Source organism: Polyodon spathula, chromosome 3 (assembly GCF_017654505.1).
Source record: "Polyodon spathula isolate WHYD16114869_AA chromosome 3, ASM1765450v1, whole genome shotgun sequence".
Lineage (NCBI taxonomy): Eukaryota > Metazoa > Chordata > Actinopteri > Acipenseriformes > Polyodontidae > Polyodon > Polyodon spathula.
The window spans coordinates 93,115,764-93,139,354 of record NC_054536.1 but is presented as its reverse complement, the minus strand read 5'-3'; the positions used below and the strand labels follow the sequence as shown (position 1 = coordinate 93,139,354).

Here is a 23,591-nt window from a genome sequence, read left to right as displayed (position 1 = left end):
CTTGAGTCCTGGCAAATCACAAGGATATGAACAAGACTACAGCACTTTTCTGGGTTGATAGCAGGTGCCAGTATAACGTCTTGTCTCTTAGTGAAGTGGCTGCATTGATTGGCAGTAAACCAGTGCCACAGCACAACTCTGCCTGCAAGCTGGTCACGACAGAACCAGCGCCACAGCACAACTCCGCCTGCAAGCTGGTCAAGACAGAACCAGCGCCACAGCACAACTCCGCCTGCAAGCTGGTCACGACAGAACCAGCGCCACAGCACAACTCTGCCTGCAAGCTGGTCACGACAGAACCAGCGCCACAGCACAACTCCGCCTGCAAGCTGGTCAAGACAGAACCAGCGCCACAGCACAACTCAGCCTGCAAGCTGGTCACGACAGAACCAGCGCCACAGCACAACTCCGCCTGCAAGCTGGTCACGACAGAACCAGCGCCACAGCACAACTCCGCCTGCAAGCTGGTCACGACAGAACCAGCGCCACAGCACAACTCCGCCTGCAAGCTGGTCACGACAGAACCAGCGCCACAGCACAACTCCGCCTGCAAGCTGGTCATGACAGAACCAGCGCCACAGCACAACTCCGCCTGCAAGCTGGTCACGACAGAACCAGCGCCACAGCACAACTCAGCCTGCAAGCTGGTCACGACAGAACCAGCGCCACAGCACAACTCCGCCTGCAAGCTGGTCACGACAGAACCAGCACCACAGCACAACTCTGCCTGCAAGCTGGTCACGACAGAACCAGCGCCACAGCACAACTCCGCCTGCAAGCTGGTCATGACAGAACCAGCGCCACAGCACAACTCCGCCTGCAAGCTGGTCATGACAGAACCAGCGCCACAGCACAACTCAGCCTGCAAGCTGGTCATGACAGAACCAGCGCCACAGCACAACTCAGCCTGTAAGCTGGTCATGACAGAACTGGCCCGCAGATGTGTGCTACATACTGCAACAAGCAACTCACTGACATGCTCCAGTGGCCCGAACCACAGAAACCTTCAACACCTGTCCCACATTTCCACTTAAAGTTGTTGGAAGCTGAGCAGTCCTACTTGCTATAAAGTTAATTCTTAATTTTACTTTCAAGTCAACTTAGTTTTTTAACAATAATGATCAAAACATACTGCACTTTTTATATAGCTTTTTTACGACTACTACCACTACGACTAACAGATGTTGTAGTACTAAATTAGCAGATGCCTTGTGACAATATGATTTAAACACAGAAAGAAAAAAGCTTGAGAGAAATTCTCTGCCTTCATTTTCCACTTTTCACCTGATACTCTGTTCTTAGAAGCTTGAGTAAACGCTTGAAACATTTTAGCAGAACTACAGAACCCCCCCCCCCCCCCCCCCCCCCCCCCCAGAACCTTGTTCAAAGTCTTTAAAAAGGGAAAGATAATGAAACACGGGCTTCTGCAAAGATGGGATTTCTACTCACACTCTCACCCGCAGAGCTGAACCCTCAGGTTTCTGGGGTCAATGCATGCAATTCCAAAGGGAGATGTTCATTGTTTTAGCTTGTGTTGGTTCAAAGAAATTGAGACACAGAAGACCAGGAAAGACGAAACATAATAATACAAAAAAAACAAACAAGCAAATGTAACAAAAGGCAATGCCATGGTGCTGAGCAGCCGTATGGCAGCCTGGATCATTGTGGTATTGACTGATTGGCCCAACCTTACTTTGAACAGACAAACAGGTTTTCTATTCTCATTAACAAGAAGAAATTAATGTGGCTCAGAGCCAGAGGTCTGTTTCCTCTATCTGTAGAAATGAAGTTCAGTGTTTGGTAAAATCAGGTGAAACATTCCATACCTTATTTCTGGAAGCGATGATCTGCTTAATAACTATTCTGTCAGCCAGCACCAGAACTTTTGTAACAGAGGACAGGAGCATCCTGGCAGCCTTCACCATGCCAGCTTTGTCACTGAAGATTGTCGCCCTGCCATCAGATTCAGGCGGCTCCAAGGTGACCACGTCTGTGAGGCGTGCAATGGTGTCTCCTGAAAGAACAAGAACATGGACAACTTGAGAAAAGACCTGGATGTGCCAAGTCTGTTGAGGCAACTGTGTGTACAAATCCTTCAAAATGGAAGTCTACTGTACAGTATATAGCCTCTAAAATAAAGTTTAAGTACAGGAGAAAAAAAAAGTTCTAGTAAATGTTCCCAAATTACATACATTGCTGCAAAGCACAACGTCTTTCCATTTATATAAATTCATTACAGAGTTCTCAGACTTCATGCAGGGATGCAGATTTTTTTCCCCCTGCTGTTTTTTTTTTTTTTTGTTGTTGTATTTTTTACCTTGAATCTCCTTCACAATTTATTCACAATACACATAGAATATTGTTGCTACTGGGCAAATATGGGGTTGAACAGAGTTTAGCTGCTTTTATGAATTTATGGATAGCAAAAGGAACTGTAACCCATGTAGGCAAATCCAGCAAGTCTGGTCATGGTTACATGTACAATAGTCTCCGCATATTGGAACACCTTCTAAGAGCACACTTTGCCTAAGAGAACACCCTTGTAGTGAAACAGATTATCTCCCCCATTCCCATTTTAAATGCTCCGTCTAAAGGAACACAAACTTCGCTTAACAGAATACCTTTTTTGGCACCATTAGCGATTCGTTCACAACTGATACAGTACTGTTTTGTAACCTGATAACTCATTATTATCAAACTTAAATTCCAATTGTTTATTCAATCTTTCCAAATGTAACTCATCATCTCTAGAGTGTCCTGAGGCCACGGATTGGTTTATTAAATCTTTCCAGAACCGGCGTCATATCATTGCCTCATTTTGTATTCTTGTATTCTGATTTCCACGAGTGCACCTCATTGCTACAAAATGGCATGTAAACGTGCCGCTCCTTCTGTTGCTACAGAGAGTTGGAAGTTGTTCACACTGGAAAAATAAATAAATAAATAAATAAAATCGGACACAAGCAGCTAAGCAATTTGGTGTTTTCTGTTTCGGCAAGTTGCTTCACCATTCTGGTAAATAATTTTGTGCATGTCTTGCCCCTGTACAGGTATTCATAATTAATCTAGAACTGCTGCTGCACTTTTTTACATGTATAGGGGTGTTCTATTAGCTGCAGATGACTGTATTGGGCATTTAACCTGAATGTATCTTTATACATGTATTATATTTCCTGTAGGCTTACTTATAACAAATTGCTGTAACCACTATATTACTTGTCCTTTGTGTTTTCCACAGCAGATCCTCTTAGAACATTAGCAAGGACATCATGAATTCGTCTGCAAATACATTCTTTGCACAGTGCTTAAAAGCAGGCGGTATGGATTGAGGATTTCAAAATACATAATCCAACAAGGACACAGTTCTTTTTAGTATGAGACAGGGTTAACCATGAGCTCAGAAATCTCTCTTTTTGTTTGAAGAGCACTTGCCAAGGTTTTAAAATCAATTTTGTTCCCTCTTCATACAAACATCTTAGAATTTACCCAATTCACAGAGTCTCTGTCAACTTTTAGCTGCTTTCCAACTCTCAGAAAAGGTCTGCTTTACAGGGGAATTGGCACATCACATTATTCTATCAACACACTGATTACTTCATGACACAAAATGCTCCCACAATCAGCAAACACACACACACACACACACACGCAGCCACTGCGGTGAACAGTAACAGTCCTATAAAAAGTAAAGAATTAACCCTTTCCAGTCCTATAAAAAGTAAAGAATTAACCCTTTGCAGTCCTATGTCGGACCAGGTCCGACCTTACAATTTTCCCTTTCCAGTCCGACATCATCAAAAAGACGTAAAGCACAGGTCTCTAGTCGTTTTTTTCCCCAGAAAAAGCTGAGAAAACCTTTCAATGGCCAAATGAAGCAAAAAAATAAAAAAATAAAAATGCACCACAGAGATAACAAGGACATAAAGGAGATAGCTGCTTCCACATTATTGAGGAGTTTGGTGATAAAACGAGTAATCAGGAGAGGATTTCAGTATGCATGTCTCTAAAGAGGTATGTGAAAAATAATGCAAACAAAGGGTGGGGCTTGGCTGTAGATAAAATAGTGAGTGTCCTGTTGCGATTCAGTGCCTTTTAAACCTGTTTTACTGTAAAAAAAAAAAAAAAAAAAACCTAAAAAAACCCCATTTAAACAGCACGTGTGAAAATAAATTGGACCTGACAAGCGCTGAATAAATGAACTGCTAAGGGTTAAAGTTACCAAAATATATTGTTTGGGTTAGCAGGCATTCAATAATATTTCAACTGCTTAGCAGGCACATTGCACTTGACAAGCAGGGTCTAGGCAGAGCAGAAACAAATTAATAAATAAATACATACAACTGTGTCTCTGGTAGTCCCTCTTAGGAATACAATGCAATTCTAGCAGACAGCATTTTATTTCATAGGCAACAGCTGCAGAAAGTAGAAGTTACATAATCCAGCCACTGCTCCACTGTGCAGGGAATGAGACATAAAATGCAAAATACAATATTGGCTGACATTCACCCTCAAGCTGTTTGATAATCCCACATGTGTTTCATCAAACTGCATGGGAAGGTAACTTGAGCAGCCTTACAAAGCACCTGTGCACACATGTGAAAAGCATTTTAATTCTGGCATTTCTGTTCTTATGAGAACAAAGATATGGTATCATTAAAGTACACATTTATACATAACATAATAATGCATTGCATTTTTTAAGCTGATGAAGGGATATTGGTGCTATAATGCAAAGTACAGCAAATCCTTGCCCTTGCACAGTTATAAGTATATGAGCTTCCAAAAATGCACCATACATTCTCATTTTGCTTTTCAAAAGTTTCACTTTGTTTTGTCTTTGTAGAACAAAATTGAACTTGTGCTGAGCTATTTAAACATGCCCCATGTTCTTAAAGCTTCTTGAAATGATGGAGAATAAGAACGTTCGGTTATTATCATAACCCTGGTTCCCTGAAATAGAAACTTAACCACTACTGAATGGGTATTTACCTCCTGAAACCCCTGAACTGAATACTTTATACCAAAGCTGCTCTTTGTGACGCAGTCGTGAACTCGCCCCCAAAGATCAAAAGTACTGCAGTCACAGATCTCAGTGTCATTTTTCCTTCAAGCCTGCTGCGAACAATGGATGCAATGACCTTAGAGGTTCTTGGTTACATTTCTCTTTCAGGGAACCTACCAAATGTAACCATTACCGAAGATTGCAGAACGACTAGAATGCTACAAGGTTAAGCCGAAAGGCTGCCTTGTGCGTAACCATATGGAACCCCAGTAACAAGTAGATAGGGTAAAAAACTGAGGGAGACTGGGAAGCAGCCCTTAACACTCTAGTTCCAAAACAAGGGTTTTGAGGAGCAAAGACATTAAGCCTGTAGAACCTAGTGAAGGTATGGGGTGTAGCCCACAGTGCTGCATTGCACATGTCCTTGACAGATGCACCCTGGAATAAAACCCACAAAGTTGCAATGCCCCTGGTGGAACGGGCAGTGAGCTTTTCTGGAGGGGACAATAGACAGTCCTGACTGTCTGCTATCCACTTGGACAACCGTTGCTTAGACAGGGCTTGACCATGGGACGTTGCCCCATAGCAGACAAAAAATAGTTTTAACTACCTCCAACTTTTCATCCTGTCAACATAGTACACCAAGGCCTGAACTGGGCAGAGTGTATAGAGCTTCCACTCTCTGTCAAGACTGGAAAGGAGGTAGCTGGAAAGCCTCCAATTCAACAGACTGGTTGACATGGAAACAGTGATAATCTTAGGTAAGGCGGCAGGATTGGTGACCTTTGTCCTGGCGCTTGTAAAAATAAATAAATAAATAAAATAAAAAAATAAAAGCAGGCTATAGCGATAGAGAATGCTTGCATCTCATTCACCTGCTTTCCGGAGGCGATAGCAAGCAAGGAAGACATTTAAAAGATAGCAATTTCAACTCGGCTGAATGCAGGGGTTCAAATGGAGGCTTCATGAGTGCATTAATCACCATGTTTAGCCTCCAACAAAGGACAATGTCCTATATAGGTGGACGAAACCACCAAGCCCCTTTCAAAAATTGCCCCGTCAAGAAGTGAGCTCCTGTGGGGACAGAGTCAATCTTGACATGGCAAGCTGAAATAGCTGGCCAGATAGACCTTTAATGTAGAGAGGGATTTCCCCTTGTCAAAAATGTCTTGTGAAAATTGCAGTATAACTTGCCAAGGGACAAGTCGTGAGGACTTGTACGAGTAGATGCTGCCCTGGCATTTTGTAGGATGTCAATAACCCTGCTGAGAAGTCCCAGATGGCTCAAATGCAGCCGTTCAGGGGCTATACCCAGAGCTGCATGTTCGATGGGTCGGGATGCCATAGGGTTCACAGTGACTGACTGCGTGTCGACAGTCTCCACGGGTGGTTGCTCAAGAGCTGCATCAGGGTTGAAAACCAGTTGATTCCCAGATGAGGCCCACCGACTCTGAATGAAGCCTCCCCTCTGAACTGCTGGGGACTCCCCTTGACAAGTCTGCAGCCTGGGCAGATTAATTGCCTGAAGTGAGAGGATGTTCTCATGCGCCCACAGCAAAAGCTTGTGAGCCACACAATTGATACTGGGCGATGGCAGACTGCCCTGGTGGTTGATGAAAGCCACCACTGTCATGTTGTCTGTGCAGACAAGCACGTCTGCCTTGAACCTTCTGAAAAAAATTCTGCAAGGCCAGGTAAAATAAAACAATAGATGTGGAGAGGTGACCTGTGGAGACCTCCCTTCTGGTGACACTACCCAGTGCTACACCTAGGCGTAGATGGGCCGGCTGATTCCACCAAGAGAGTGCCCTCAGACAGAGGTGGGACACTGTCAATAGGCAGTCGCGGTTCAACGTGGGCTGGAAGATGCAGGGTCTTAACCAGGCCTGCAGAGGTCACATGTGTAGGAGACCCAATGGAAGGGTCTGGGAAGCTGCTGTCACCAGTCCAATAGTTTCTGGAATATCACTACCGTTAGTGCTCTGTTGAGCTGAAATGGCTCGAACCAGGTAGCTATTCTCTGCACTCTGCCTTCCGACAGAGTGGCCAGCATAGACGTGGAGTCCAAGCACAGATAGGAAGCTGTCTGGGAAGGTGTCAGCTGGCTCTCTGTGCATGATTCACTGTAAGGACTAACTGCTGGAGTTGGCCAGTGACATGTTCGGTGTGGGCCTCTGCTTGTACTGGGGAATCCACACAGATTAGCCAGTCATCCAGACAGTCGAGCACTCTGATATCTTTGAGTCTCAATAGGGCCAAAATAGCTTCCATGCACTTCCAGATGGCACACGGAGCTAGGGAGTGGCCAAATGGCAGGACACTGACGTCAAACGGGGTTCCCTGGAAGGTGAACTGCAGGTACTTCCTGTGCGCTGGTATTATGGGGATATGGAAATAAGTGTCTGAGGTCCACCGGGGTGAACCAGTCGCCTGACCTGACTGGCTGCAACAGCCACTGCATTGTCAACATTTTTAACCCTCTTTGGAAGGGAAGTAGACCGTGCTTGAATTGTAGACAATAGCTGGTCTGAATGGTAGTAAGCACCCAGATGTCTGTGGTGCATTGACACCATGTGCACAGGGCTCCAGAACCTATTACGGCCTCTGTGGCTGGTGAGCATGTGCCGGTCCATTGCTTTTGGCAGTGGGAGCAACTGGCTTTGCAGGTTTTTGGGGCTGCTGGGCACTAGGGCGCCAGTTTGCCGCTTGTTTACATGCCGGAGGTGATCGCTCCTTAGTTGATTCCCACGTGCAGTGAGAGCGCTGCAGCATCTTGTCCACCACGGGTCCAAACGTATGCTCTGAGTGACCAGAGCGTCCAACAGTGGTCCTTTGTCCCCGTCAGGCACCCGTGCCTGGGAAAGCCAAAGATGTCTGCGGGCGGCTACTAGGGTAGCCAGGTTTCTGCCTACAGCCTGTCGTTAAGTTTGGACAACTGAAGCAAGTTTTCGTTCACTAGGTGCAGATCTTGCAGAAATTGTGGCGAGGGACTGCAGCATAATTGACTGGTAGGCTACCAGGATGCTGCTGTAATTCCCTAGCCATGCGGCAAACGCCCTGGCTGCACAGTCCGCCTTGAGGATTACCTCAGAAATCCAGCACTGTTTGTTAGGGCAGGCGGCAAATTAGGCACCTGGAGCAAGGCAACCGCCGGAAAATAGGCCAGGCCCAGCTTTTCTGCATCATGTATCCAACAGTCGCTGTTGCCGGATGGAAACTGGTGAACTGGGGACAAGGTTGATAAACCTTTGAAAAAAGACATTTTCCTGACTTGCCTTGCATGATTCTCGACAACAAGACTCATTTTAAATATAGATATACTTGAGTCACACATCAAGGTCAGTAAAATGCAGCACTGAGTTGTCTTTAGGATTATTTTAGTCGTTTGATTAGGAAATACACAGTCCAAAAGCAAATAACAGAAATAAAAATGACAATTAAAAAAAAAAACACAAAGTTTCAGTACACATAATTTGTACTGCTTTATAGGATTAGTTTTTCATTTCTTGGAGCTTGCTGTCTCTAAACTCTGCAGCTCCGACTGTTTTTCTTTGGCTGATCTCGTAAGTGCATTGGACTTCGAGATAAAGGAGATCTGACCTGTGGTCTCTGCATAGTCATCGGCAGATTTCAGAAGAGCTTTAATGTTGATCTTAATTCTTTTTTTCTATAGAGCATCAATCTCATCCATAAATAATTTTTCTCCTTTCCTCATCAAGGTAAGCATGATACTTCTTCCTAGCTGTGGAGGCTGACAGAAGCAGCTCTTTGGTAAGAACATAAGAACATAAGAAAGTTTACAAACGAGAGGAGGCCATTCGGCCCATCTTGCTCGTTTGGTTGTTAGTAGCTTATTGATCCCAAAATCTCATCAAGCAGCTTCTTGAAGGATCCCAGGGTGTCAACTTCAACAATATTACTGGGGAGTTGATTCCAGACCCTCACAATTCTCTGTGTAAAAAAGTGTCTCCTATTTTCTGTTCTGAATGCCCCTTTTTCTAAACTCCATTTGTGACCCCTGGTCCTTGTTTCTTTTTTCAGGCTGAAAAAGTCCCTTGGGTCGACACTGTCAATACCTTTTAGAATTTTGAATGCTTGAATTAGGTCGCCACGTAGTCTTCTTTGTTCAAGACTGAACAGATTCAATTCTTTTAGCCTGTCTGCATATGACATGCCTTTTAAGCCCGGAATTATTCTGGTCGCTCTTCTTTGCACTCTTTCTAGAGCAGCAATATCTTTTTATAGCGAGGTGACCAGAACTGAACACAATATTCAAGATGAGGTCTTACTAGTGCATTGTACAGTTTTAACATTACTTCCCTTGATTTAAATTCAACACTTTTCACAATGTATCCGAGCATCTTGTTAGCCTTTTTTATAGCTTCCCCACATTGTCTAGATGAAGACATTTCTGAGTCAACAAAAACTCCTAGGTCTTTTTCATAGATTCCTTCTCCAATTTCAATATCTCCCATATGATATTTATAATGTACATTTTTATTTCCTGCGTGCAGTACCTTACACTTTTCTCTATTAAATGTCATTTGCCATGTGTCTGCCCAGTTCTGAATCTTGTCTAGATCATTTTGAATGACCTTTGCTGCTGCAACAGTGTTTGCCACTTCTCCTACTTTTGTGTCGTCTGCAAATTTAACAAGTTTGCTTACTATACCAGAATCTAAATCATTAATGTAGATTAGGAATAGCAGAGGACCTAATACTGATCCCTGTGGTACACCGCTGGTTACCACACTCCATTCTGAGGTTTTTCCTCTAATCAGTACTTTCTGTTTTCTACATGTTAACCACTCCCTAATCCATGTACATGTGTTTCCTTGAATCCCAACTGCGTTCAGTTTGAGAATTAATCTTTTGTGCGGGACTTTGTCAAAAGCTTTCTGGAAATCTAAATAAACCATGTCTAAATCTCTAAATTATCCATTATGGATGTTGCATCCTCAAAAAAATCAAGCAAGTTAGTTAGACACAATCTCCCTTTCCTAAAACCATGCTGACTGTCTCCCAGTACCCTGTTACCATATAGGTAATTTTCCATTTTGGATCTTATTATAGTTTCCATAAGTTTGCATATAATAGAAGTCAGGCTTACTGGTCTGTAGTTACCTGGTTCAGTTTTGTTTCCCTTTTTGTGGATCGGTATTACGTTTGCAATTTTCCAGTCTGTCGGTACCACCCCTGTGTCAAGAGACTGCTGCATGATCTTGGTTAGCGGTTTGTAAATTACTTCTTTCATTTCTTTGAGTACTACTGGGAGGATCTCATCCGGCCCAGGGGATTTGTTTATTTTAAGAGCTCCTAGTCCCTTTAACACTTCTGCCTCAGTTATGCTAAAGTTATTTAAAACTGGACAGGAACTGGATGACATGTGGGGCATGTTGTCAGTATCTTCCTTTGTAAAAACTTGTGAAAAGTAATCATTTAACATATTTGCTATTTTTTTTTCTTCATCTACGATTTTGCCATTTGTATCTCTTAAACATTTAATCTCCTCTTTGAATGTTCTCTTGCTGTTGTAATATTGGAAAAACATTTTGGAATTGGTTTTAGCTCCCTTAGCAATGTTTATTTCTATTTCTCTCTTGGCCTTTCTAACTTCCTTTTTGACTTGCGTTTGCAGTTCTGTGTACTCTTTCTGCGTACTTTCTTTTTGGTCCTTTTTTAATGCTCTGTAAAGTGCCTTTTTTCGCTGAATATTTTTTTTAATTGATCTATTAAACCATTTTGGCAATTTAGTTTTACATTTAGATTTGTCTACTTTAGGGATGTAATTGTTTTGTGCCTCTAGTACTACATTTTTGAAGAACAACCATCCTTCTTCTGTGGGTGTTTTCTCTATTTTACTCCAATCTACTTCTGTTAGTCTCTGTTTCATACCTTCATAGTTTGCTTTTCTAAAATTGTAAACCTTAGCTTTAGTCATTACTTTTGGGGATTTAAAAAACACTTCAAATGAGACCATGTTGTGGTCTGAGTTTGCCAGTGGTTCTCTGACCTCTGTTTTAGTTATTCTATCTTCGTTATTTGAAAAGACTAAATCAAGGCATGCCTCCCCTCTAGTGGGTGCCTTCACAAATTGTGTTAGGAAGCAGTCATTTGTCATTTCCACCATTTCTATTTCATCCTTCGCGCTACCCACCGGGTTTTCCCATTTTATTTGGGGGAAGTTGAAATCCCCCATTAGTATGGCTTCTCCTTTGCTACACACATTTCTAATGTCATTGTATAACAGATTATTGTGCTCACCGTCTGAATCTGGCGGTCTATAGCATGCTCCTATTATTATGCCTTTTGAATTTTTGTCCGTTATTCTGACCCATATTGATTCGGTTTTATTTTCTTTGTCCAGGTTTAACACCTGGGCTTCAAGACTGTTTCTTATGTATAGCGCTACCCCTCCTCCTCTTCTGTCCTGCCTGTCTTTCCTATACAGTGTATACCCACAAATATTATATTCGTCCCCATCACTCTCAGACAACCACGTTTCTGTAACACCTATCACATCATAGTTACCTGTTAGTGCAGTAGCTTCAAGTTCTAGAATTTTGTTTCTGATACTTCTAGCATTTAGATAAATACATTTAATGGTTGTCTTACCTGAGTTGTTGTTCTTGTTTTGATGCGGTCTCCCTTCTGTTTTTTTGTTGATTTCTCCCCCCTTCCTTTCTAGTTTAAATGCTTCCGAACCTGCTCGAGGATCTTTTCTCCGAGTAGACTAGTTCCCTTGTTATTTAAATGCAGTCCATCCCGTCTATACAGATAGTCCTCGTTGTAGAATGTGGTCCAATGATCAAGATAGGTGAAGCCTTCCCGTGTGCACCACGTCTTCAGCCATGCGTTTTGATTAATTATTTCCAGCTGTCCATATGGTTCTTTGCAAGGTGCGGGTAGTATACCAGAAAATACCAGTTTTGGTTTTCTCTTTTAATTTCCTTCCTAGCTCTCTGAATTTGTTTTGCAGGGATTTTGGTCTGTCTCTTCCAATGTTGTTTGTACCAATGTGGACGACTACTACCGGGTCGTCTCCTGTTCGTTCCAGGAGCCTGTCCACGTTCTCAGTGATGTGCTTGACCGAGGCTCCCGGAAGGCAGCACACTGTTGTAGTAAGGGGGTCCAAACTGCGAATTGAACTTGCTGTGTTTCTCAATATGGAGTCCCCAACAATCATGACCTGTCACACTGATGACCAAGCCAACACTCTTCAGGTGGTCTGAGATCAATCTCTGTGCAACCGATGTCTGTTCCGACATATTTTCAACAGTTACCTCCTTGCTGATTGAGAATCCTCTCTCAAAAGAGGCCTGCCCATGTGAAAGTAACAACAGTTTTTTGGTCACATTCAGATTTCGTAGACCGTTTAATTTTCCAGTTGTTAATTTTTGGTTTGTCATTTACAATAAATTGATCTAATACGCTACTTTAATTCTTTTGTCATATACACCTTCTCCCCTAGAGATTGGTGCTGTGCAGTTAATCATACATCAACAATATTTTTGAAACTCAAATTTTTCAAAAGGGGAATTTAAATTGATTAAAAATGAAAAAAAAACTCAAAAAAATATTTAAATGAAGCAAACGACAATCTTTCCTAGACAAAGGAGCTACTGTGTAACCATTACAGTTTTTTTTTTTTTTTACCAGTAGTTTATTTTTATTATTTTACTGCTGCTTATACTTCCGAAGTGCTGTAGGATAGTACGTTTTGTAAGTAAATAATTACAAGCTTAAGTTTCATTTATTACGTTAACTATGGAGTTACTAATTTTCTTGCTAGGCGATCATAAAATAATAAATACTGCAGAAGTGATTATTAAAGTGACATTAATTGGAAATGTATTTTCTGTTTTTCTGAAGGAGAGAAACATTATGATGTTCAGTCATTGTCCAATGTGAAACTGGCCCTGTTCAAACATAGCTATACGTAAAAAATTAAGACGATTGTCGCAAGTTGGATTAATAGAGAAATACAATTCACATAACATCATTTCACAGGTCATCGTAAGCAGTCAATGCTGAAACAAAAAAGAATAAAAAAAAGTAAAAAAACACACTGGGTTTACAAATGACCTTGAAATACACATATGGCACTGAATATTTCAAACATATTTTACAAACCCACTGAAGTCAATTAGGCATATAGGGTGAGCTCTAATAATCTTAAAACTCTGGCTTTTTGGCTGGTGATTGCAGTCTGTCCTCAAACACAGCAATATACCGCTAATTAGTTTTATTTTATATAAAATAGAAGTAGACTACTTACTCTAGAAATCACATTAATATTTACATAGAGAAACACACATCATTTTGGAATTTCAGAAATTATTGTTCAGTAAAACAGTGGCTGTAAAGTAGGCTATAAAAAAACAGCTATGATCGACTGAGAAAACAAAATGTGAAGACAACTGTCTAATTCACATTGAGACGCTTTCTCTAACATATCTAAAACAAACTTGTGGACTGAAAACAAGACTGGAAATATCATCTTGCAATTACTTTAACTTTTACATTTAAAGTGTTACCTGTTCATATCAAACTTGTTAAAAGGGAAAATTGGAAATAGAAAAATTCTGAAAAACCTTAAAGGATACTACAATATCGCTCTTGAATTAGGACAGAAAAAAAAAAAGTATATGAACATAATTTATATCTTACTTAGCATTATGAAATCAAAGAAACTTCCAAATTACATTGCAAAAGCCAATAGTGCTTAGTGTTAAGAAAACATTAACAAAAAAAACACGGTTACATATAAAAGATTACACAAGGGCAACCAAGCAATTAATTTTATTATTATAACTGTGAGTGATTATTAATGTCTCGTATGGTGCTAATTAGCAAAACGAGAAAGAAAATAAGCTCCAGCCGGAGACATACAGTCTGGGGGGGAGAGCACAAAGTCAGCCGACTTATGGTGCAGAGTCCCTGGGAAAGAGCAACTCGAGCCGCTGGCTTCACATGAGACACGAGGCCGCAGCAGGTCGTAATCAGCAACAGGCTGTAGTGCACACAAATACACGTAAATAGAAAAACTATTGCAGTGATTTGTGTAAATATTAGGGATGGGAATTTTAAAAGTTTAACCCGTTGCGATCCTATGGTCAGACCAGGTCCAACATTACAATTTTCCCTTTCCACTCCGATGTCAGACCCTGTCCAACGACATCAAAAAGATGTAAAAGCACAGGTTGCTAGTCGTTTCTTCAATGAGAAAACCTTTCAATGGCCGAGTGAGACCGATAGGAGCCGAATAAAACTGAAAAAATGCCATATCTCGTAGCCCCATGCATTACAGAGATAACGGACATAAAGAAGACAGCTGCTTTTGCATCCAGCGCTCAAAGAATATCACAGACATCTGCAGAGCTTTTATTTGATGTTATAGTAATAAAACAATGACCTGGATCACATTATTGAGGAGAGTGGTGATTAAATAAGTGATCAGGAGAGGCTTTATCAGTATGCAAATCTATAAAGAGGTATGTGAAAAATACAGCGAACAAGGGGTGGGGCTTGGCTGGAGATACAGTACTGAGTGTCCTTCTGCGATTCAATGCCTTTTAAACAGTGTGTCTGAAAGTAAATCAGACCTGATGTGCTTAATAAGCGCTGAATAAATGGACTGCAAAGGGTTAAATATACAAACTCTAAATCTTTGGTTAAACGTTTAATAATATGCTACACAAATAACCAGTCACGTGACAAATTTCACCAAACACATTTCTTTGTCTATTAATTTTAGTAAACTGATCATCATATACAGCAGTGCGTCGCGTATCATATGGCAGTGGTACCACAGTAAGAGCGGATATTATAAAAAGGAAGGGCTTTGGCAGTTGCCTCCAAGTAGCTTTTCTAATTGGCGCAATAGAAACACTGGGGCGGGCTTTATTCTCAGTCGATCTGGCGCTTCATTGGTGCACTCTGTGTTCATGCTGTAGTAGGCGTGGTATGGTATCCAGTGTATGGGGGTAAGAGAATTAATGACTGGTGTTTTTTCTGATGTTTGTTATATTATTTTTAATAAAATAGCATCTATAAAACAAAGGAACAAGGCAAAGCCACGATTGAAATTATTTTGAGGAACGTGTTGAAAAAACTGTGGTATGTAAATAATTATGCCAAACAAAATTGCTGTACCACACTGGAAATGAAAATATTGAGAATTACTGTGGATGGAGTTACTGAATGCAGTAAAAAGCAAACAGCCATAATAAACAGTACGCTCTAGATGGAGACTGTAAATACGTATAAACACGAGTTTAAAAAAGAAGAGTCCCCCCCCCTAATATTAATTCAGAGAACGCAGAAGTGTAAATGAATTATGTACAGGCTTTAATTTACCAGTACAATTTTACGTAAATTTGTTTAAAAAAATAAAATGGGTCAACAGAAGGGGATATTTATATATTTAAAAAAAAAAAAAAAAAAAAATTAAAAAAAGGAGTTCCGTTTGTGGCACCGATCCCTGAACAGTGCAGTTAATATAACAATGTACTCAATCGGTGAACTGAATACATTGTACGATGATATGGTTTAAGGGTTTAAACGCCGACATCTGCATAGCACTTAAACGTTCATAAAAATATACCAAAAGCACATCCCCATTAAATAGCACATACAAAATGTGTAAACACACAAAAGGTGAAATATACACAGAGCAACAACGTATTTAACTGAACAAGGCTCTCCGATCAGGTCAGTCTTGAAAGGAAAAATGGTGCCGAGATCTGGTTCAGGTTCACGACTGCATGACAGAGCTGCTTTGCTATGGAGTATTCAATTCAAGGGTCTTTAGGAAGTAAATACCCATTTCGTACTTGAAAGAGAACAAGTAAATGATACAACACCCGATACAGAGGTCAGTTTCAGTTTCCATTCAGTCTAAAAGAGCCTGTGTGAAGACCTGAGGCCAACATATCAAACTGCTAAAAGATGCACCGTATCAGGTAAGCTACCAGATTCTCTAGTCTGGAGTCTACAATGGATCAGATTCATACCCATTAGTACTGAAGTCGTATGCATTCACCATCTCAATAAAAACAAGCGCTTTACCAATGCAATGTGACCAAGGGTCAACGGGAACCTACTGGATGGATTTAGGACCCTGTATAAAAGCTTTTCCTGAATCTAAAAATCCCAACGTTCAAATGAAAGCTTGATTCAAGCCAGGCACGATAATCCTAATGCGCTCTGGCCAACCTCAGGAGCCCTTCCTTCTGTCCCAGTGCTCAAGACTATTTGGCACCAATCCAGTGGAACAGATTCGATAATTCCCACCAATCTGTTCATTTCACTTCAGTGTCTCAAAATGATACAAAGAGCAGGGTATTAAATTAATGTAATCACCCTTTAATTAAATCAGTTACACTCTACAGTACAAGTATATATTTAGCTAGAAACTCTGGTGTGTAATTGGCGCTGACTGCACACAGTTCTGGGGTAAGAGGGTTTTCATTTTTAAAGTGATTTTACAGTATGTCAAACACTTCAGTCCGATAGGCCCTTCATTAATTTTGTATGATGCAGTCCAGTTCAGATCAGATACCTTGTCACTAGGGTCCTGCTACTCTGTTACAGAGATGTGTGACTAAAGCTGATATTCAAATACAGATTCCCACAGGCCTTGTTTTTATCAATTTACAATAGGACTTATTTGACAAATGTCTTCAATTTGCACACTGCTTGACTCTCTTGTTGGTACAGACAATCACTAGTAAAGAAAAACCATGCTTTTATAGCTCGTGATTATGTCTGTTTAAACCCCTTTAGGGACAGTTTTCCTGTTTAACCAAATTGTTACATTGGGGACTCTCACATTTCAAAATACAGCTTTTCTGTTTAATAGAAAAATTAGCACTTTACTGACTTCCCACTGCCCTGCAGAACTGCAGACAACATTAAGATTAAAATAAGTGAAATAGAAATGACAAACGGAATGTCAGATTTCAGTTACAAGCCGCGGCTGAGAACGGTCAGGGAGAACTACATTCTGTTGTAGAACTAAAGGCAATGAGTGGGCCTGCTCAGAAGTCAAGCTTTCTCTTTAGGTTTTATCATGCTCGACAACAGGTATCTAGTGGACATGTCCTTTATCCAATTATGATAAACTTTCAAAGCACATTGATAACATCAATCTTTCTATGATCTGTACACGGATGCTGTCTGTCTGCACTATGTTACACTTACATTTTAAAAATGCATTCAGAAAACCGCCCATCCAATCGAGATGAAACATCTTTTAGCACTAGTTACTGAACTTCAGTTCAGTAATGCACAATCTGCAGCTTAGTTTTGTTGATGTCTATCAGGCCTTTTTTGATCATCGTCTTTTATTGAACTCTAATAAAACCAGATTTATGTTGTTTAATAGAAAGAACCCTGGTGGTGCAGGAAATCACAAAATTGTAACTCGTGAAGGGTCTGAACTGGAGCAAGTTACTTCCTATAAGTATCTAGGATTCTGGGTGGATTGTGCACTAACGTTCAATATGCACACTAATAACTTACAATCTAAAGTTCAGACAAGACTTGGTTTCTTATACCGTTATAGGACTTGTTTTACTCATTCAACTAAATATACTCTAGTTATGACCATTCTTCCCATTTTTGATTATGGTGATGTAATTTATAGAACGGCCCCTAGTAGCGCTCTCGGAACACTATACATTCTTTACCATTCGGCCATTAGATTTGTTACTGGTGCACCATTTCATAAACACCACTGTGACTCTTATTCTTTAATTAACTGGCCTTCTCTGCACACAAGGCATCTAATGCATTGGCGTCTTAATTTATAGAACTCTGTTAGGTTAAGTTCCAACCTACTTGCATAATCTGTTTCATGTTTATCTATCTTCTTATAATTTACGATCATGTGACTATCAAGCTGGTAATACCGAAGGTCTGTACAGCCTTTAGTCGTAACTCGTCTCTTTTTGTGTGGGTTGTTTTGGTTGTTTTATATTTGCTGTATTGACGTTGTCTCTTGGCCAGGTCGCCATTGTAAATGAGAATTGGTTCTCAATTGACTTAGCTTCTGGGTGGCTGCATGGTGAATCCGCAGTGTGTAAAGAAGCGGGCGGCTGACGGCACACACTTCAGAGGACAGCGTGTGTTCATCTTCACCACTCCCGAGTCAGAGCAGGGGTGGTAGCTGTGAGCTGAGCCTAAATAATAATTGGGCATTTCAAATTGGGAGAAAAATAACAAAAAAAGAATTGGCAATGACTAAATTTAAAAAAAAAAAAAAAAAAAAAAAAAAAAAACACCATTCGTACAGCCAGCTGAGCAGTGTCACTCGAGTCAACAGATTCATCACGCTGTATTGAAATCCACTGACAACACAAATCCCCACTCTTCACAGACATCTTCAGATAATGCTGATACTCTCCTCCTACAGTGATAGCTCCCAGTTGCATGTCAGTTACAGCAAACATTATTTCTGACTTGTACAATGATACGGCCATGACAGTCATTGCTCCCTTTACCAATGAACTGTCTGTAAATGCTGTCTTGTTTTTTGCTAGAAAGTAAGTAACTTGGAAAGGGGCTTCCGTTACAGTATTTGCTTTTTTCACTAGTTTGGTAAAAATGACTATTGTTTCTGCAAAGTCAGCTTTAGTTCACTTACTTTTTTGGACTCAGATTTGCTCCTGCAGGAAATGTTTTTAAAAAATCTTTATGTACAGTTGCGTAGTGCCTCTCAACATATCTATTTTTTTCCAATTGCAACTCCTTCACCACAAATCAGGCAAATACACTTGTTTTTACTCCTTGTTTTACTCCTTTTCCCACTGTTTGTGAAAATCCTAATTTTTTTGTCTCTTTTGGAAGGACGTTCAGCAGACGTCGCTTGGCCTGCCCCCGCTTCTTCTTGTACTTGCCATGGCGGTTAAAAGGTTGCTTCGCTGGTGCCAAGCCTCAGACTTCTGTCTGCTGCGCCACCCACCAGGTCTCCGGTCGACACGCAAGTCACCCCTGTCATCTTAGTGGGGTTCCCGGTCGCCGGTTCGTTGTCCCTTCCTGTGGGCGCTGGAGGAAGGACCGACCCACTCTCAAGCTGGCCCGTGGAAGAGGGCAAAGACCACAGAGACAAGAGGAAGGAGGATGTGGTGCAAGACAGGAAGGGGTTTAAAATCCTCCCTGCCAAAAACATGCGAGAATGTGGCTCTTTCCAAATGAGACAACTGGTGTCAATTGGGAACAGCCACATAATATAAAAGAGCGCTTCCAGCTCCATTAGAGAGAGCTCAGCAGAGTGCTGGTAGGAACCAGTGTCTTGGTTAAAAGAATTCTATCAAGTAAACGGCTTAGCAGTCAGCTTCACCACAACACGGTATACATTTGAAGCAATTACTAAATACAATGAAAGTCAGTCAGTTACTTACCATTGCCTAGTTAGTATCCTTTCATCTCTGCTCAATACACAGGATAAAGTGTCGGGAATTGCAGTTATATAGTCATGACACTCCAGAAAATCGCACATCTCTTCAAACAATTTTAAGCTATTTGTCTGCATTTGGCCAGTTGTCTTAATACTGTTCACTAGAGCCTTTCTACTAAACTCTTAATATTGTGTGCATAATTAATTTGCCATGTTGACTGCCGCACTATTACTAACTTACTTTAAAAAATGGACATTAAAATAAACGCCTGGGACTTTTGAACAGATCCGTACAACAGCCTTGCAAGCTGTCAATCAAATGTGACTTGCACATGTTTCGTTGTGGAAGATCCGACCCAAAATATTGCAATCACAATTACTACATTTATTTAATTGGCTAAAGCCTGAGCATTTAAAAAAAAAAAACAAAGAAACAAAACACATTTGACCTGAACTTAAACACCTGCCTTCGGGGCACACAAATGACATCTATTATTTATTTATTTTTATAAATGTACTTAAACTTGACATTCACATAGACGCAGATTTAGGTGCCCATCCAGGCCCACTGCGTTAAAAAATAAAAAAATATCCCAGCAGTGAAGAATAGGTTGTGTAGGACTTGCTTTACCCCAGTGAATTAACTACAAAACAAAGGATGCCAAACAGCAGTGCAAGTTAAACGTTGTTTTGTTCATTCTCAAAATAAATAGTACATAACATTGACATCGCATTTTATTTATTATTTTTTTCATTCCTTGTCATTGCCGTTTTCAGGAAGTTGGGTATTGTTTAAGCTAGACATTTCAGAGCGACGTACTTGCCTTTTTTCTGTCCCACGAGATTCTGGCTTGCTTTAAAGCAGCAGAATGAATTTTTGTCCCAGATGGCTTTCCATAGAGATCACTATGTCTGCGCATGCATAATCTGGTATGTTTACTTTTTGTTGTCTAAAACTTTGAAAAACAGGCTGTTTGTTTTTATATATATATATATATATATATATATATATATATATATATATATATATATATATATATATATATATACATACACACACACACACACACACACACACACACACACACTAAATCTCACATACCACAGAGCTCTTTTTCATTTGCCAATTTTTTTAAATTGTCGCGCAAATTCTGGTGAGATGATAAATACAGTATTTTTGTCATTTGTCATCTGATTTTTGTATCCGAATACATGTAAAATAAATATTCAGCACTAAACTCTATACATCATGTCAATTTGTGATAAAAGTAATTTGCCAAAACCGGTACTTCTTATATCCCTAGCAGGTGTATGGCAAGCCAAATTATCATTGAGAGATATTTCAAATTGCATTAAGATATCTTCAAATATTTAACGATATCTGAAAAACATTTCAAGATATCTCTAATTGAATTCCAGATATCTTTAATTGAATTCCAGATATCTCTAATTGAATTCCAGATATATTTATTTGGGCAGTTTTTAAGATATCTAAAATTAATTTAAAGATCTGTAAATCAATTTGAGATATCTAAAAATGAAATAAAGATATCTCAAATTGATTTACTGATATCTTTAAATACGATGGAAACCGTGTGGATTGTGCTCGCATGGCACACCAAACTGTCATTTAGAGATATCTTAAAATTAGTTTTAAAGATCTATCTAAATCGTTTAGATATCTCTAAATAACTTCCTGTTCATTTAAATATATCTTTGAATCATTTGAAGATCTCTTCAAATAACTTCCTGTTCATTTGAAGATATCTTTAAATGGACAGGAAGTCCACTGAAAACAGGAAGTAATTTTGAGATGTCTTGAAATAGCTTCCTATTCATTTGAAGATATTTTCAAATGATTTAGATCTCTCTAAATGAACAGGAAGTTGTTTTGAGATATCTCTAAATGATTTAGAGATATCTATAAATAAACTGGAAGTTATTTGAAGATATCTTCAAATGATTTACTGATATCTTTAAAACCATCATTTTAAAACATCTCTAAATGACAGTTTGGCACACCATGCTAGCAAAATCCACATATTAAAAGATCGCTCCAAATCATTTGAAGATATCTTATATAACTTCCCGTTTATTTGAAAATATCTTTAAATGGACAGGAAGTCAGATGAAAACAGAGCATTTGCATAGGAAGTCATTTTTGAGATATCTTGAAATGGCTTCCTGTTCATTTGAAGATATCTTCATATGATTTAGAGATATCTTTAAATGATTTAGAGATAGCTTTAAATGAATGGGATGTTATTTAGAGTTATCTATAAATGATTTACAGATATCTGAAAATTATTTAAAGATATCTCAAAAACATTTAGATCTATCTTAAAAAGTTTTAAAGATATATAAAAATGCATTTTAGCTATCTCATTTAAAGCTCAATTTAAATATATCTGTAAATCATTTTGAGACATCTCTAAATGTATTTTAGAAATCTTAAAATGATTTAGAGATATCTTTAAATAAGTCAAATATTTAGAGATATTTGGAAATGATTTAGAGATACCTTCAAATATTTAGAGATATTTATAAATGAATTTGAGATATCTCTAAATGATCATTTGGCTTGCCATACAGACTTGGCTTCTGACCTGAAACATGGTCCAAAGGGGAACTGAAAAGAGAGATGACCTACTGTATTATTGGCCACAGGGCTCACTAATCTTAATGTGTTCCCGTACTCAAATTAACAGCAACGATTTGAAGAATAATGAATTTCTAGGTGGAGTTGTAAAGACCACTCTTTATAACAAATCTGGGTCTTAACATCTTAAAGGGTATGTGCCCCTATGAGGTCACCTTAAATTCCAAAGCTCAACAGATGCTTAAAACTTTAGAAGGATGGTTTTAACAACATGTGTCACTGTTTATTATTTCTGTCTGCAACTGTGGATACCTGTGCTCTTGATTTAATAATCCAAGATCATGCTTTAAAAATGTGTGCCAGTGAAGGCAGCTCATTCTAATGCCTGTGCATGTTCCACTCTATATGAAAATCTATCAGATAAGCGCATTTCATTTGCACTGCAGACCCAAACAGAACACTTCACCAGGAGAGGCATACAGCACCAGGTATACCTCTGTCAGGCTTTACACAACACAACCCTGAGTATCTGCAATTGCATCTTGCAAGCTTTCTGATTGCATTCAATAATCTCAGGCCAGCAATAACTCTGCCCTTTGTATCACTGAGCAGGATTCATATAGGACACCCCGATTGTGCGGGAAGATAGGAAATATTGAAGGCTGAGCTGGACTAAACAAGACACGGCACTGGTAGCCAAAATAAACAGACAAACAAAACGGACTAACACTAAACAAACACTGTGAGCTGATATAACTATTTTTATTATTATTACCTCCATCTCCAATCCCGTTCTCCACTCACTGAACACACAACCCCGAGTGAGTGAAAACATGCTTCTTTTATGCAGCTGTACCAAGACTCGATTGCTAATCAATTATTCAATTGGAGTCGCGGTACAACTGCACGTGAATTAATAAAGTGCAATTCCCTGTGCTCACATATTATTACTTTTTACTTGCACGTCCTCGTGCCTAAATACAAATATACATTTTAAACACTCGTGTTACACACACCTGTTTAAATCCCGTGTACCAAGGACTATACACCAACATTAACAAACAGCATACAACACAAAATACACACAGGGGCGGGCACTTTGCCACATACCTGCACACTATTCAAGCAGTAATGCCTGCACAGTATTCAAGCAGTAATGCCTGCACAGTATTCAAGCAGTAACGCCTGCACACTATTCAAGCAGTAACGCCTGCACACTATTCAAGCAGTAACGCCTGCACACTATTCAAGCAGTAACGCCTGCACACTATTCAAGCAGTAACGCCTGCACACTATTCAAGCAGTAACGCCTGCACACTATTCAAGCAGTAACGCCTGCACACTATTCAAGCAGTAACGCCTGCACACTATTCAAGCAGTAACGCCTGCACACTATTCACATTGTACTACCTGCACACTATGCAGCCCATGTCCTATAAAGCAGCTCAGAGTATTGCAGGTCGGGTTTAGTTTACTTTGCTTGGCACACAAAGCAACATTTCACACAAACCCCTATTCCCAATGCACTACAAAAAGGTATTTGAATTACACTGAACACACAGACCATAATATAACATTTGACTTGCTAT

The 23,591-nt window shown here is 39.9% G+C and overlaps 1 protein-coding gene across 4 annotated transcripts in view; it reads right to left on the bottom strand.

The window, feature by feature from the left end:
* LOC121313663 (alpha-catulin-like) overlaps positions 1 to 23,591 on the bottom strand; it is an 89,618-nt gene that overhangs the window by 34,567 nt on the left and 31,460 nt on the right. For all 4 annotated transcript variants that reach the window (XM_041246432.1, XM_041246433.1, XM_041246434.1 and 1 more), the window contains exon 3: positions 1,827 to 2,014. In XM_041246432.1, the coding sequence (XP_041102366.1) occupies positions 1,827 to 2,014 (188 nt within the window). The remainder of the gene's footprint in view (positions 1 to 1,826; positions 2,015 to 23,591) is intronic.